Source organism: Somniosus microcephalus, chromosome 1, assembly GCF_052327205.1.
Source record: "Somniosus microcephalus isolate GS21.2 chromosome 1, FLI_Smic_1.0, whole genome shotgun sequence".
Lineage (NCBI taxonomy): Eukaryota > Metazoa > Chordata > Chondrichthyes > Squaliformes > Somniosidae > Somniosus > Somniosus microcephalus.
In genome coordinates, this window is record NC_140987.1 from 329,439,359 (window position 1) to 329,456,508 (window position 17,150).

A 17,150-nucleotide genomic window follows, 5' to 3' on the forward strand; every position below is an offset into this window, starting at 1 on the left:
GTAATATCTCCAAATTTGCAGACGACACAAAGCTGGGTGGGAGGGTATGCTGCGAGGAGGATGTCATGAAACTCCAGTACGATTTGGACAGGTTAGGTGATTGGGCAGAAACATGGCAAATGCACTATAATGTGGATAAATGTGAGGTTATCCACTTTGGTGGCAAAAACAGGAAGGCACATTATTATTTGAATGGCAATAGATTGGAAGAAGGGGAAGTGCAAAGAGACCTGGGTGTTCTTGTGCACCAGTCGCTGAAGGTAAGCATGCAGGTGCAGCAGGCGGTTAAGATGGCAAATGGTATGTTGGCCTTCGTAGCAAAAGGGTTTGAGTACAGGAACAAGGATGTCTTGCTACAGTTGTACAGGGCCTTGGTGAGACCGCATCTTGAGTATTGTGTGCAGTTTTGGTCGCCTTATCTGAGGAAGGATGTTCTTGCCATGGAAGGAGTGCAGCGAAGATTCACCAGGCTGATACCTGGGATGGCAGGAATGACGTATGAGGAGAGATTGTGTCGATTGGGCTTATACTCACTGGAGTTTAGAAGATTGAGAGGGGATCGCATCGAAACCTATAAAATTCTGTCAGGCCTGGACAGACTAGATGCTGGAAGGATGTTCCCGATGGTTGGGGAGTCCAGAACCAGGGGTCATAGTCTAAGGATAAGGGGTAGGACATTTAGGACTGAAATGAGGAGGAATTTCTTTACCCAGAGAGTGGTGAACCTGTGGAATTCTCTGCCACAGAGGGCGGTGGAGGCCAGTTCATTAAATATATTCAAGAAAGAGTTGGATATATTTCATAAGGCTAAAGGGATCAAGGGATATGGGGAGAAGGCAGGGACAGGGTACTGAATTTCAATGATCAGCCATGGTCTCATTGAATGGCGGAGCAGGCTCGAAGGGCCGAATGGCCTATTCCTGCTCCTATCTTCTATGTTTCTATGTTACTTCTGGAGAGATACAACGCTGGGTGAAGAAGTTTTGGGTACTGAGCAGCAGTTTGCAGGTTCATTTTGATTTGACCTTCCTTGCATCGATTTAGAAAAGACTATGGGGGCTGCACTCTGAGCTCTTTCCCTGGGTCTCTCCATTGTTCTTTCCAGCAGAATTGATATACAGGTCTCTCCAGGCTGAGGTTCAAAGCTGCAATGAGCAGGGTGTGGATGGAAAGCAAGATCGACTTAAAGAACTGGCCGGCGCCAGTGTGTCTGTGTTCCACTGCTGACTGACATCCTGAGCTTCGCCAGCACCTCGCTCCTCGGCGTTAGCACCTTAAGAGAGGTGTGTAGCACCTGATTTAGTGCTCCAATCACCTCCAGGGGCGATAGAATCCAAGTTTGCATTCAGAGGCGATAATTAGCACCAGGCTGATAATTGTGCCCCAAACGGGGCGATACCAAATTTTATCCCCCCAGAGTATTTTACAGGGCAGTGAGGGTGTGGCGGAGGGAAGTCTGTGTTGGGGGGTGGGGTTGGAGAAGGAAAGTGAATAACTGGCTGGGCTGTGTCTGATGCTAACTAGTACTGCAACCGGTTGGATTGTGGCTGATGTAAACTAGTGCAGTAACCAGCTGGGCTGTGTCTCGTGCTAACTATTGCAGTAAGCGGCTGGGCTGTGCCTGGTACTAACTAATGCAGTAACCAGCTGGGCTGTGCCTGGTGCTAACTAGTGCAGTAACCAGCTGGGCTGTGCCTGCTGCTAACTAGTGCAGTAACCGGCTATAACCAGCTGGTCTGTGTTCAGCTTTGAGTGCCAGACTTGGGCTGAAAGCCACCCTACAAGGCATTGTGGGACTGCCGCTTTGTAAATTGTAAATTAGTAAACGCTGGGTTGTACTGTTCATTTGAAGGAAAAATAGACTTGCATTTATATAGCGCCTTTCACGGCCTCAGGGCGTCCCAAAACACTTTACAGCCAATTAAGTACTTTTGAAGTGGAGTCACTGTTGTAATTTGGGAAACGTGGCAGCCAAATTGCACACAGCAAGCTCCTACAAACAGCAATGTGATAAATGAGCAGATAATCTGTTTTAGTGATGCTGGTTGAAGGATAAATATTGACCAGGACAACGGGGAGAATTCCCCTGCTCTTCTTCAAATGGTGCCATGGGATCTTTTACGCCCGCCTGAGAGGGCAGACGGGGTCTTGGTTTTACATCTCAGCCAAAGGACAGCACTTCTGACAGCGCAGCACTCCCACAGTACTGCACTGGAGTGTCAGCCTGGATTATGGGGCGCAGGATCTGGAGTGGGACTTGTGGCCACAACTTATTGACACAGAGCGCTCCCATTGAGCCACGGCAGATACCCAACTGTCATCTGGGAATCTGACCAAATGGATCATGAGAACCAGATGCCATCAGTTGTGTGTTTTATTGCAGATTAAATCACACCAAGAGAAGAAGTCTTTTGACAACCTGATCAGCTGAGAAATTAATGTTTACATTTTAGGCAGGTATATTAAAAAAAAAACCAACTTTCCTCTATTCTCCATTGCTGGTTCTGACTCCACTATTGGTTATACAATGTACACAAGAAACATTTTCTATCTTTCCATATCTGTTGAACATGGAAAGTTTTTCTACTTTTTGGTTAATTGGATGTGAAACTAAATCCTTGTCATGATGCCGAGCAGCACGAGTTGACTTGGATCGGTGCAGCAGTGGGATTATTGCACAGCTGTGCAAGGGACAAGTGTTGCCACGTGTGCGGGTAAATTGCGACACTGATGCTCACAAGAAGCAAGTTGCGTTCATGTAGCGCCTCATCAGGTCTGAAAGGATGTTTCAAAACAGGTTAGAGGGCAGGGAATCTGGGTACAACACTTGTAAGATCGGCCTGTGCTGCACAGAGAGTTCAGTTGCTGGTTTAAAACACTTGAGTCGGGGACTAACCTGTAGGTGAGTTCTCAGAAAGGTCCTCTTCTTGGTGTACTCAAAGTTGTTCCTCATCAGCATGTAGAGGAGTGCGGAGGCCTCGCTTCGAGTTGAGCTCAGTTTTGATGTGCAGCCTTTCAGGATTTCGTAGCAAAATGTGGCACAGATACTGTCTCTTCCTTTAAAAAATATTGATGGGAACTGGAGGGGAGGGGGAAGGGGTGGAAAAAAAAAAAGGAAATGATCAAACAAAATGAATCATAACTCTGCATTTCAAAGGGTGCATTTGCACTGCAAAGATTTAGCCCTTTGGAGTTGCCAACTCTCCAGGAATTGAAGATAAATCTCTGGGACACTGCTGCAAGCAACCAGGGAGAAAGAACTTCAGAGTATTAAACAAAATTATGTCTGTGTATAATTGAGACACGGACTGCAGGAGTTGGTTATAACAGGTCTTTACTGAATGGAGACAATCTGGAACTACTATGCAAATGTTACTACACAGGCTTATATACAGGGGTGGTCACTACTGGTACTGCAGTATACAGGGGCTGCAGAATATAGTTCCTTCTGCAAAGTACATACACTACAATTCCTCCCCTTTTAGCTAAACAGTACATAACATTCAATTAACAATGAAATAACATATTTACAATTACAGTTGCTAGATACATTAGTTGAAGTTAAGCAATTATAAGTTCAGTCTTTGAGGAGGCTTCCTGATTCTGTCTGGATAACGCCTCTTTGGGGTATCAGGTTCTTCTGGCAATGTTGAGTCGAGATCAATGTCGTTGTTTGGTTCATCTGCTTCCAATATCACCGATTCTGAGGTAGATGCAATTGGTACTTCGGTTTCATCGCCAGGTGATCAGATCGTGGTGTGGAGTTGATGTTTCCCAGTGACTGTAGAATCTGGTCAGCATGGCATCTTACAATGCTCTCTCCAACGTCCACGGTATACATTAGAGGTCCTTGCCGTGTACAAATCGTTCCTGGCTGCCATTTCTCAGTGCGGTAGTCCCGGGCCAAAACTGGTTGACCTATCTTAAAACTCCTGGTCGGCCTTTCATTCATATTCTGAAACTGCCTGTTCTCCACATCTCTTCTGATGTTTGGCTTAACCAAATCCAAGCAGTATCGTAGTCTTCGATTTAAGAACATCATGGCTGGAGTTTGGTTGGTAACCGCATGTGTCGCATTCCGGTAGGCAAACAAGTTGTTGCCCACCTTGTGTTGTAGGGGTACATCTTCATTACACATTGCCTTGATAGCCTTCTTGAATGTTTGGACAAACCTCTCGGCCAATCCATTAGTGGCTGGATGATATGGGGCGGATGTGTAATGCTTAACACCATTGTTCTTTAAGAACCTCCAGAACCCTTCAGACACAAACTGTGGTCCATTGTCGGAGCAAATCTGTTCAGGCAGCCCATTCCTGGCAAATATGGTTCGTAAGACTGTGATAGTTTTTTCTGTAATAACAACAGAAAATGCTGGAAAAACTCAGCAGGTCAGGCAACATCCGTGGAGAGAAATTTGAGTTGACGTTTCGGGTTTGACCCTTCTTCAAAACTGGAGAGAAAAGGAACTAGATCGAAGGCAGGGCTGCGATCGGACAAAAGAATAAAAGAACCAAAAGAAGTAAAAGAGATTAGAAGCTAGATGAGATGGTAATATGCTGGGATTAGGTGTAAGGTGTACTGGCAGGGCAAAAGATAGCTGCCAGGTGTGAGAGAGAAACAAAAGGAAAGGGGGGGGGGGGGAGGAAAGGAGTGGAAAAATATAAGTAAAAATGAAATAGGGGCCGAGGTTATGATCTGAAATTGTTGAACTCGATATTGAGACCGGAAGGCTGCAGAGTGCCTAATCGGAAGATGAGGTGCTGTTCCTCGAGTTTACGTTGAGCTTCCGTGGAACAGTACAAGAGGCCAAGGACGGTGAGGTCCGAGTGGGAATGGAGCGGTGAATTGAAATGACAGGCGACCGGAAGCTCGGGGTCACCCTTACGGACTGAACGGAGGTGTTCCGCAAAGCGGTCACCCAATCTGCGTTTGGTCTCCCCAATGTAGAGGAGACCGCATCGTGAGCAGCGAATACAGTATACTAGATTACGAGAAGTACAAGTAAATCGCTGTTTCACCTGGAAGGGGTGTTTGGGGCCCTGGACAGTGGGGAGGGGGGAGGTATAGGGGCAGGTGTTACATCTCCTCCACTTGCACGGGAAGGTGCCAGGCGAAGGGGAAGGGCTGTTTGGGGTGATAGAGGAGTGGACTAGGGTGTCTCGGAGAGAGCGGTCCCTGCGGAATGCTGAAAGGGGAGGGGAGGGGAAGATACATTTGGTGGTGGGATCACTTTGGAGGTAGCGGAAATGCCGGAGGATGATCCGTTGAATGTGGAGGCTGGTGGGGTGAAAGGTGAGGACAAGGGGAACCCTATCGTGGTTCCGGGAGGGAGGGGCAGGGGTGAGGGCAGAGGTGCGGGAGATAGAACTGACACGGTCGAGGGCCGTGTCAACCACGGTAGAGGGGAATCCTCGGTTGCGGAAAAAGGAAGACATGTCTGAAGCACTGGTGTGGAAGGTGGCGTCGTCGGAGCAGATACGGCGGAGGCGGAGAAACTGGGAGAATGGAATAGAGTCCTTACAGGAAGCGGGGTGGGAGGAAGTGTAGTCCAGGTAGCTGTGGGAGTCAGTGGGCTTGTAGTAAATATTGGTCGATAACCTATCCCCAGAGATGGAGACGGAGAAGTCGAGGAAGGGAAGGGAAGAGTCAGAGATGGACCATGTGAAGGTGAGGGAAGGGTGGAAATTGGAGGCAAAGTGAATGAAATTGTCAAGTTCGGGGCGAGAGCAGGAAACGGCACCGATACAGTCATCAATGTATCGGAAAAAGAGGTGAGGGAGGGGACCCGAGTAGGACTGGAACAAAGATTGTTCCACATAGCCCACGAAAAGGCAGGCATAGCTAGGACCCATGCGGGTACCCATGGCAACACCTTTGATTTGGAGGAAATGAGTGGAGTTAAAGGAGAAGTTGTTCAATGTGAGAACAAGTTCAGCCAGGCGGAGGAGGGTCGTGGTGGATGGGGACTGGTCGGGCCTCTGTTCAAGGAAGAAGCGGAGTGCCCTCAGGCCATCCGGGTGGGGGATGGAGGTGTAGAGGGATTGTACGTCCATGGTGAAAAGGAAGCGGTTGGGGCCAGGAAACTGGAAACTGTTAAAGTGGCGGAGGGCGTCTGAAGAGTCGCGGATGTAGGTGGGAAGAGACTGGACAAGGGGAGAAAAGATAGAGTCAAGATAGGAAGAGATAAGTTCCGTGGGGCAAGAACAGGCTGAAACGATGGGTCTACCAGGGCAGTCCTGTTTGTGGATCTTGGGAAGGAGGTAGTTTTTTCTGTGGTGGTTGAGGACATTTTTATTACCTCTGGCCACTTTGAATGTGCATCCACCGCAATTAAAAACATCGAGTCCATAAATGGACCAGCAAAATCAATGTGCACCCTTTGCCATGGAGATGAGGGCCACTCCCATGGATGTAGAGGGGCTTGTGGTGGGGCGTTTTGGACCTTCTGGCATCCTGTACAGCTCTTGGTCATCTCTTCGATTTCTCTATCGATTCCCGGCCACCACACAAACGCTCTGGCTAAGTTCTTCATTTTTACCCCTCCCAGATGACCCTCATGAAGCTCATTGAGCACTCTATCCTTCAATTTGGGTGGAATTACTACTCTGGATCCACACATCAAGGTTCCTCTGCACACTGACAGCTGTTCTCTTCTCGGCGAGAATGCTGGCAGCAGTGGTTCGCCATGTGCTGGCCATCCCTTCACCGTTAAATCATAGACCCAGGAGAGTGTCGGGTCATTTCGTGTTTCCTTTTCTATGTTTGCATTCGTCACAGGCAGACATTCGACTATGGTCGAGTGGAATATCTCCACTGGATCCACTGCAAGTTCTTCTTCCACCGTCGGCAACGGTAGGCACGACAATCCATCAGCATTCCCATGCTGTTTAGCTCCTTTGTACTCGATGTCATATTGGTGTGCCCCTAGGAAAAGGGACCACCTCTGTAGCCGTTGTGCTGTCATTATCGGTACGCCCTTCTGAGGGTTGAAAATGGAGACAAGAGGTTGATGATTAGTAAGTAGAGTAAATTTCTGACCGTGCAGGTAGTGATTGAACTTCTTCACCCCCCACACCAGGCTGAGGGCCTCTCTGTCAATCTGGGCGTAGTTACGCTCGGCTGAAGTTAACGAGCGTGACGCAAAAGCTATCGGCCTCTCTGAACCATCAAGGAATTTATGTGACAGTACCGCTCTAATGCCGTAGGGAGACGCATCACACGCCAGTCTTATCGGTAGTGATGGGTTGTAGTGAGCCAATACTTCTCTTGAAGTGATTAGGTCCTTACTCTTCTGAAAGGCCCGCTTACATTCATCGCTCCATTTCCATGCTATTCCCGTTTGTAGTAGGGCGTTCAGTGGGTGCAGAATTGTGGACAAATTTGGCAAAAACTTATGGTAGTAATTCACCAATCCGAGGAATGACCTCAGTTGCGACACATTTTCAGGTGCTGGAGCCTTAACTACCGCTTCAATTTTGTCAGGGGACTTATGTAACCCCTCTTCATCAATCACGTGGCCACAATACGATATCTGTTTCTTAAAAAACTCGCACTTAGGGCGATTGGCCCGTAGCCCATGTTCACGTAGTCTAGTGAGCACCTGCTCTAGGTTGGCAAGGTGTTCACTGTCATCTTCACCTGTCACTAGGATGTCGTTCAAGTAACACTGAGTCCCCGGAATCCCTTGCAGGACTTGTTCTATCGCTCTTTGCCATATCGCCGGAGCAGATGCTACTCCGAACACCAGTCGATTATACTGGTAAAGACCTTTGTGAGTGTTTATCGTGAGATACTTCCTCGAGGATTCTTCAACCTCCATCCGCAAATATGCTTGTGCTAGGTCAATTTTTGTAAAACGCTTCCCTCCAGATAGTGAGGCGAAGATATCTTCTATCCTTAGAAGAGGATATTGTACTGTGTGAAGGATTGGGTTCACCGTCACCTTGAAGTCCCCACAGATGCGAACCTTCCTTGGCTCCTCAGACTTATTGTTTAACGTTTTCTTCATGACAGGAACGATGGGTGTCGCCCACTCGCTCCAGTCTACCTTAGATAACACGCCTGCATTCTCCAGATTCTCCAGCTCTGCCTCGACGGCTGGGCGAATTGCAGATGGTACCGGTCTTGCTTTGAAAAACTTGGGAATTGCATTCTCTTCTATTTTTATCGAGGCGGTTACGCCTTTAAGAGTTCCCAGTTCTTGTTGAAATACCTCTTTGGCGTTAGCTAAGATTGTTGACAATCGTCCAGGAGTGACGTCGTCATCCTTTTTACCAGCCACCGTCAGTGACTGAATGGAGTGCCAGTCTAAACTTATCTTTCTGATCCATTCACGTCCCAATAACGGTGGTCCACCATCTTGCAGTATGTACAGATACAATTTCTGTATTTCCTTGCCGTTGTATTCGACAGGCACCCTTATTTTTCCTCTGGGGTATACTTTTTGCCCCGTATACGTCTTCAAGACAATGGATGTCTCTTTCAAGGGTATGTGTGAGAATAGCCGCTCGTAGTCTCGTCGATTCATGACGGTTAGAGCTGATCCTCTATCCAATTCCATTTTGACTTGGGACCCTGCTATCGTGAGGGTGACCCAAATGGTTCGGTGATCCTCTTTTGCGATTACGTTGTGAAGTTTGAGACAGCTTAGTCTCTTGTTCCCGGATTCACTATCACTCATCTGGTCTTCGGAACTACTGTCCGTCATCTTTTGTACTTTCCTGTACAGTTCCTTAGTAGCCTTTTTGTTGTCGTTGGTCTTCTTCCCAGACCTGCAAACTCGTGCAATGTGTCCCATCTTTCCGCATTGCCTGCATATTTTGTCCTTGGATCAGCAGTCCTTCTGGTCATGGGTTGTTCTGCCGCAGCGATAAAATTTTGCAAATCCCTGTATCATTTCGTGGGTACCGTATTCCTGTGGCTTTTGCTGTATTTCCGCAGCTCCCCTTGCTGCTGCTTCGTACGATACTGCCATGCTGAAAGCCTTATCTAGCGTCAGCTCTTTCTCTGAGAGTAACCTCTTCTGGGTTCCTTCACTCAGGAGTCCACAGACAAATTTGTCCCGTAAGGTATCTGCCAGTCCTGCTCCGAACTGGCAGTGCTTTGATAGCTTGCGTAGTTCCGTAAGGTAATCAGCATTGCTCTCATCTTTATGCTGATTTCTCCTGTGGAATTTAAATCTTTCTGCTATCAGCAGCGGTGTAGGATTTAGGTGTTCCTGTAGGATAGCAACAATTTTGTTAAAACTCTTTGACATCGGTTTGGCTGGAGTAATCAGGTCCCGCAATAGGCCGTACGTTCTTGCGCCCATTAAGTTTAGCAGTACCGATGCCTTTTTCTCATCGGCTACTTCGTTTGCCTCGCAATATACCTCGACTCTTTCCACATACGTGGTCCAGTCTTCTATTGCATTATCGAAGGCAGTGATATTGCCAGTCTTCGGCATCTTGGAAATCTAAGATGGCGCCTCCCGCGCTTTGCCTTCTTCCCCGATTTAACAAAATGGCGCCTCCCGCGCTTTGCCTTCTTCCCCGCTGGATTAAGATGGCGCCTCCCGCGCTTTCTGTCTTCTCTGCTGTTGCTAGCGCTGTTGCTGGCATTTTATGCCTTGATGGCGACGCCCTACGGTCTTCGCGCACTTCCCCCCACGCTGCTGCTAACGCCGCTCTCCGCGGTTCCCGTGGCAAACTGCAGCTCCTCGCGGCTTTCTGCGCGTTTAATTTTTATTATTTCCCCGTCGTCGGAACAACCCTGCGGGACACTTGCCTCCCTCTTCTCGGGTCTGTACGCTACCCGGCTTCGTAGCACCGGCCGCGCCGTGTGTGCTCCACCCTCTCTCTCTCTCCTCTTCCCGACAACGCTGCTCGGCCCCGTTTCAAAGCCACCCGCTCAAGCTCTAGACCGCCGCAGCCCAGGAAGAATCAGTGTACTACCTGCCACCAGCCCGATTAGCTGAAGCACCATCGACAGGATAACCAAGCCCCGCTCTCGACAGCCTCTCCTGCAAATCTTCAACTCCGCTGACTCAGAGGCGGATGCCCACGGTCGACGCCTGTTTCTTCTGTTTCTTTCTTCCTTCTGGCCTCGACCTCTGATAACTTCGCTTCAGGGATGGATCCCCATGAGGTGGTGCAGACTGTAGCTAAGTTCGTATCTGCTCGTCGCCAGTATTATGTCCGTGTATAATTGAGACACGGACTGCAGGAGTTGGTTAGAACAGGTCTTTACTGAATGGAGACAACCTGGAACTACTATGCAAATGTTACTACACAGGCTTATATACAGGGGTGGTCACTACTGGTACTGCAGTATACAGGGGCTGCAGAATATAGTTCCTTCTGCAAAGTACATACACTACAAAAATTTGTGTTTTTTTCATTTTCTTTGAACACTTTAATTTATTAGTTATAAAAATACTGGAGATTGTGAGGGGTGGGGAGGCTGTTTGACTAACAGTGAAGATTAATCCAATTGGGTAACAAAGAGTCTGTTCCCTTTCTAATTGGCGGTGGGAAGGCAGTTCCCCCGGAGGATGGACCAATGGTGGGAGTGTGGGGGCGGGGTAGTTTGAGGCAGGAGGTCATGTGATGTAACCTCCAGGAATACACCCAATCAGAGTTTGCGGTTTGGGTTGTAGCCGGGTAGTACAGCATTTACAGTGCTTGGCTCCGAGCTTGACACACAGGCGGAGGAGATATCTCCTGATAGTTAGAAGTCAAAATGTTTAAGAGTTGTGGAGGGGAGAGACAGGGTCCTCGAACCATTCACATCCAGCGTCCAACGTACCCTCACCAAGCATGGTCAACCAGCTTTGGTAGCACACTGGAATTGCCTTTGGTGCGGAGTCGGATCCAAGCAGTGCGAAAGTAATTTCTTCAGTGCGTCTTGCTCTGCTCCACAGGCAGATTCAGAGCCTAACTCCAGATTTACAGTGCAGACCTAGAGTCGCTGAAAAGCGTAAGCCAGGTTTGCAATGTAAATGAATCCTAAGTCTGAGAATGAATAACTTCATCAACATTCTGCTGCTATTTAGAAGTCATCAAAAGAAAGCCAAGTGTGGATTGCTGATGAACAACACAATGAAGAAAAGGCTTTGTTTAATTTACGAACAAGTTCAGGCACTTGATATTTCCTCCCTAAACAGTATGCATGCTTGTGTAAGGAGCACAACCATTCTGTTGGAGTCAGTTATAACTCAATCAATATATAGTTTTAATACTTATGCCCAGCAAAGGTGCTCTAGATTTCAGGTTCTGAAAGATTTCACACCAAATCCTTCGTGGACTCATAAAAACTGGAGTAGTACATATGATTTTAAAAACAACATTCTTTCCTGCCTCACCACGGTGATTGGGACAGGACTGTTGCTCCACTTTGGACCCTCGGTGTCAGCATCAAACACTCCGAGCTGCAGAGTAAACCTCCCTCCGAGCCACAGACCCCCGTCACGCACGGGAAGCAGAATACGGAGCAGCCACTTTTGCCGACGTCAGCCCGGCAGGAACACCCCGCCCTAATTCTACTCTCCACTGAAGTCAATGGAGATTAAAATCGCACGGGCTGTGCGTCAGGCGCCAGACCCAAACCCGCCCGTGCCGCTCGGTGGGCTAGGTTAAAATCAGGGCTATTGCCCTCCTAAAATAGTGCAAAAACTATTCAGAAACCAACTAGTTACAGTCAGTAATTAAAACGTATGTTTTATAAGACTAACAATCGCAGCATTTTACATCTAAAAGTGGCATAAAGCATCACTCTAACAATTTCATCACTATTGCTTCTTTTTATAATATAAGAACATTAGGAACAGGAGCAGGCCATTCAGCCCTTCGGGCTTGGTCTGCCATTCAATCAGATTATGACCAATCTGCAGCTCATCTCCGGATACCCCGACCCAACAACAATCTATCGATCTCAGTCTCGAAAGCTCCAGTTGACCCCCAGCACCCACAGCCTTTTTGGGGGGGGGGGGGGGGGGGGGGGGGGGGGAGTTCCAGATTTTCACTACCCTTTGTGTGAAAAACGGATTCCTGATTTCACTCCTGATTGGCCTGGCTCTAATTTTAAGACTGTGCCCCCTTATTCTGGACTCTCCCACCAGAGGAAATAGTTTCTCCCTATCGATTATATCAAATCCTTTTAATATTTTTAAACAGCTCGCTGAGATCACTCTTCAATCGTCCATAATCAAGCAAGTATAAATGGGCCAACATCTAATGGTAAGCATTTGTACGCGAGTATCTCACTGTCATTTGAGGGCTATCATTAGCATTCGTGGGTTTTTTCACATACTGTGTTCCGCTTACACATCACTAATAGGAAGGAGGACTAGGTGCTTACCTTGCTGATGAAGGCTCGTAAAGATGCAAATGCATGCTTCATGGCTGTCTCAGACTGACCATTAGCTAGCAAGAGGAGGATGTCAAACACTTTCTTCATCAGCGGGTTATGCCCGTCATCTTCTAGAAGTTGGTTCTGAGAGAGGAACAGACTTCAAAATAGTGGATAAACACCAACAATCAGACTATCCAACAACAGCAACAACTTGTATTTATATAGCACCTTTAACATAGTAAAACGTCCCAAGGTGCTTCACAGGAGCATCAGACAAATTTGACACCGAGCCTCATAATGAGATATTAGGACAGAAAAGCTTGGTCAAAGTGGTAGGTTTTAAGGAGTGTCTAAAAGGGGGAAAGAGAGGTAGTGAGGCGGAGAGGTTTAAGGAGGAAATTCCAGAGCTTAGGGCTTTGGCAGCTGAAGGTATGGCCACCAATAGTTGAACAATTATAATCAGGGATGCTCAAGAGGCTAGAATTGGAGAAGCACAGATATCTCGGAGAGTTGTAGGGCTGGAGGAGGTTAGAGAGATAGGGAGGGTCGAGGCCATGAAGAGATTTGAAAACAAGCATGAGAATTTTAAAATTGAAGCGTTGCTTAACTGGGAGCCAATGTAGGTCAGTGAGCACAGGGATGATGGGTCAATGGGACTTGGTGCGAGTTAGGACACGGGCAGCTGAGATTTGGATGACCTCAAGCTTACGCAAGGTAGAATGTGGGAGGCCGGCCAGGAGTGCGTAGAAATAGTCAAGTCTAAAGGTAACAAAAGCATGGATGAGGGTTTCAGTTGCGGATGAGCTGAGGCAGGGGCAGAGACGGGCGATGTTACGGAGGTGGAAATAGACGGTCTTAGTTATGCTGCGGATATGTGGTCGGAAGCTCATTTCAGGGTCAAATATGACACCAAGGTTGCGAACAGTCTGGTTCAGCCTCAAATAGATGTTAGGGAGAGGGATCGAGCCGGTGGCTAGGGAACAGAGTTTGTGGCAGTGACCGAAAACAATGGCTTCGGCCTTCCCAATATTGAGTTGGAGGACATTCCTGCTCATCCAGTACTGGATGTCGGACAAGCAGTCTGACAATTTAGAGACAGTGGAGGGGTCGAGAGAAGTGGTGGTGAGGTAGAACATTCGAGGCCCTTGAGCCATTCAATTAACAGGATTTAAACTCACGGGCCTAGAAATTCGCTATAGCCGCGTTTGGGCGCTGGTCCTGACGATGCGCAAAGTTTAGCGCCAGGCGCAATTTAGCGCCACCTAGCGCGATATTGGGTTGCAGCGCCCCTAAAGGTGATTGCGGCGCTAAATCAGGTGCTGCACGCTATTCTTAAGGCGCTAACCCGGCGGCGCAACCCAATTTCGCGGCGGCGGGGCGCAGCGAGGGTGCTGTCAATAATCACTTTCCCTGAGACACACTGGCGCCGGCCAGCTCTTAAAGGGGCAGGTCAATTGGCATCACCAGACACACTCACTGCCTTGTAGGCCTTCAAAGCGGTGGGAGCCTACCTGTGGCGGACCAGCCTAGCAAGACATGGAAAGGGTGAGGCAGAGGGCGGAAAGCCTCACTGATGGGGCATTGGATGCTTTGGTTGGCGCAGTGGAATCAAGGCCAAGGAAGATGGTCGGAATGTGATTTATGTTTTGGACAGTCTCCCGGGTGTGAGAGGCAGTTATGTGTCAGTGAATTAGTTTTGCTTTCTGTTGCCATAGCTTTCTCATGTTTGAAGGAACCACATTTTGTGTAATGAAACACTTTCTTCATTTACAATGGCCATGCCTGCTATTTACATGCATCTTGCCCTTCACAGGCTTGGGGGTATCAGACCGGTTCCATTCCTGTTCTTGGAATGGCAGCAAGCATTCCGTGAGAGGGGCCTAGAAGCTACTTCTGATCAGCCACTGACGCACAGCTTGAGAAGAGCCACTCGCGTAGAAGTTCAGGCCAGCAGGCATCTTCTCAGCCACCGACAGAGATGTCCTGCACCTTATCTGAGGCTGCAGATCTGGCTGAAGCAGCTGGCACAGCTCAGTCACCACCTCCTTTCCAAATCACAGCCTTCTGACACACTGCTCCTCCGGCATGTTCATGTAGGAAAACTGCTGTCGGAAAACCCTGCCAGCGTAAGGTCTGCTGTGACGATGTCTGTTGGCCCTCCTCCGTCTGGCCATGCCCGCCCCCCTCTCCCAGCATCTCAGTGCCCTTTCCAGGTGATTCAGCAGCAGGTCGTTCCCCTCCAATGCAGCCCCCATAATAAGTGCCCACAGGAAGGTTCCCCGTTGTCAAGGCTCACCAACAGCAAGGTGATGGTCAGAAGGCTGAAGATCGTCTGCCTGCGCTGGCTCAGTGGTCAAATGGCTCTCAGTGTGCAGCTCAGCAACTCTTTGTAGCTCTCGAGGAAGTTGTGCTCCAAAAATGGCTGCCGCTTTTAAACCACACCAGTCCCCTTTAAATAACGCTCCTCCAGCCCGAGAGCGACTTGGTAAGGCCCAGGTAAGCTGTCACTATTAGCACTAGGAGTGGGGCGCCACTGAATTTCCAGTCCGGGGCGCCCAAAAGGCGTTGCACACTCAAATAACGTCATAATCAGCCTGCGCCCATGAGCGGGCGCTAAGATTTAGCGCCGGCGCTAAATGCATGCTCAATATGGGGCGCCTTGCGCCCGCCCGGAAATTGGCTAGCGCCCCACTTCTCGACCTCTTTAGGCGTTAATCGGTGGCGCTAACAACCGAATTTCTCCCCCACAATCTCTTGCGTTGCTAGACCAGTACTATGAGCAGTAGGTTACCATACCTTTCCATATGACACAAAGAACGTGTGCTGGAGTTGAATGTGGACTTTCATAGCAAAAAAAGAAAAGAAAATGACCTGTTGCTAACCTTGAAATTATGAATGAAGTACGATACTGTGTCCAAAACTGTGAGACACACTTCAGTGGCCAAGTTACCTTCCAACAAAGATTGGTGGCTAATGTCTGCTTCACCTGTTCCGAAATCTGCGGAAAGATACAGAATACACAGAGCCATTTCAAATCCAAGGAATTATTCCTCTAACTACCTTAAAATAACATCAGGTTCTGTGATCAGGGAGGTGGGAAGGAAGCTGGTGATGAACGGAAGCAAAGACACGAGCTGTCATAAACTGATCGCGTCACGATAAGAGTCTTACATTTGTTTGTAGCCTATTTTATGATTAACTGCATTTTAAGTCTGCGATTGTGTACCGGCATTACATCAGAAAAAAAACCCCATGATGATTTGTTTTTCTATATTAAACAATCTACGGATTAACAAATGCTCAAATCCCTCCGTGCATCGCACTTAGCGCTGGAGATATTTCAATCAAAATTTCATTGATTGCATAATTGCTTTGAAGTTCCTTCCTACCCATTACAACTTGTGTAACATTACCAAACAGAATGAGTGGAGCGTTCAAGATATTTTCTCAACCAAAGGGTGCAGGTGTGAGCAAGGCATCTTTGGGTATCGAGCGATGCAACAGCGGCAGTATTAACTCGAGAGTTAGGACTGGACCCTTGGGGTGAAAGCGAGCAATCCAGTGTGTTCCCCTCTCAACTTAAAAGTTAACCAGCCAGCAGTGGAGTTTTGCACATACAGCCAATCAGAACTCCTCTGCACTAGCCTTGGTAACAGTGTGCAGTCAGTCATATAACTGCAGTCTGCCAGATGTCCATCACACTCCGAACATCAGCCTAAAGCCAATAACTGCTTCAGCAGCAGCTTGAATTTATATAGCAGCTTAAATGTGATAAAGACCTCTCAGTGCCTCACAGAGGAGAAACTAGGTGGGGGGTACCGGGCGAAGGAAAGTGGGTGGCAGAAGATTTGGGGAGGTTATTGTTGGTTTTTGAAGCGGTTTTAGGCATTTAGGGACCTAGATCCAGAGGTCAGGACTGACGAACGTGTTATGTAGGGTACAGCACGAACTGCAGTTTCGATCAAACAAAGGATCATTCATTCAAATGTTAATATTCATGGGATTAAAATTATGCAAATACATCTTTAATTGTATCAGCACTGAACAGATGGTTATTACAGAGGGAGCTAGCATGTAGCCAGGCTCTATATCATCAGTCCACCTGTGGCATCACCTGACAGGTTCATATCAAAGTAGGAACGTAATTTCAGCTACAGATCCAGGATTTTGAGCATTGGGTTTTACTAGAGATATTGGCTGTCAGGACCGTCAGATCGTTGGGTCAGATTAAAAAGAGTCGCCACCATTTTTTTCTGTATGAAGGCTATTTAATGCCCCCCCCCAGAAATAAGGTCATTTTATCACACCTCACCTCTGCTGTAAAGGGGGATTCATTTTGAAGTAAAATACAAAGGACGTAACTGCATAATAATACGAAGTGTCCTTTAAAGGATTACATACAACTTGTTAAAAAGGATGAGAGCATTGTAGTGTTGGGGATGGGAACTATTGTATTTGATGGTGTGTCTAAGTCAGTGCACAGCAGCCTACAATAGCCAGGGGAAAGAGCACCATCAAGAGAGGCTCGAGACTCAGCCAGGTAGCTCGCTAACAAACTAGCAATGACTTATTATTCTCCCAGTGTCAGTTCATTGAATATGTAATGCAAGAGATAAGGAGATGTGTGCGTCTGGACGTACTGTGGTTAAGGGTGAATGAGCTGTCCACATGGCCAATCTGCTGCAGTCGGGTGTGCATTGCTCCTGCTCGGCTACGAAGAGCTGGCATAGTCTGGGATTTCCTCTCAGACGCAGGGTGCTTGGAGCCCAGTCCTTCTTGAAACCTTAAAATAAAAATTTAATTATACACTCCTTTATCAC

At 47.9% G+C, this 17,150-nt stretch overlaps 1 protein-coding gene across 1 annotated transcript in view; it reads right to left on the reverse strand.

Annotated features, from left to right (window-relative positions):
• Positions 1 to 17,150, reverse strand: part of LOC147124903 (dedicator of cytokinesis protein 11-like) — a 458,563-nt gene that overhangs the window by 133,018 nt on the left and 308,395 nt on the right. Inside the window, exons 38-41 of the mRNA XM_085994653.1 lie at positions 16,971 to 17,113; positions 15,213 to 15,328; positions 12,337 to 12,471; positions 2,897 to 3,079 (exon numbers count right to left, since the gene is read on the reverse strand). Of these exons, the coding sequence (XP_085850779.1) occupies positions 2,897 to 3,079; positions 12,337 to 12,471; positions 15,213 to 15,328; positions 16,971 to 17,113 (577 nt within the window). The remainder of the gene's footprint in view (positions 1 to 2,896; positions 3,080 to 12,336; positions 12,472 to 15,212; positions 15,329 to 16,970; positions 17,114 to 17,150) is intronic.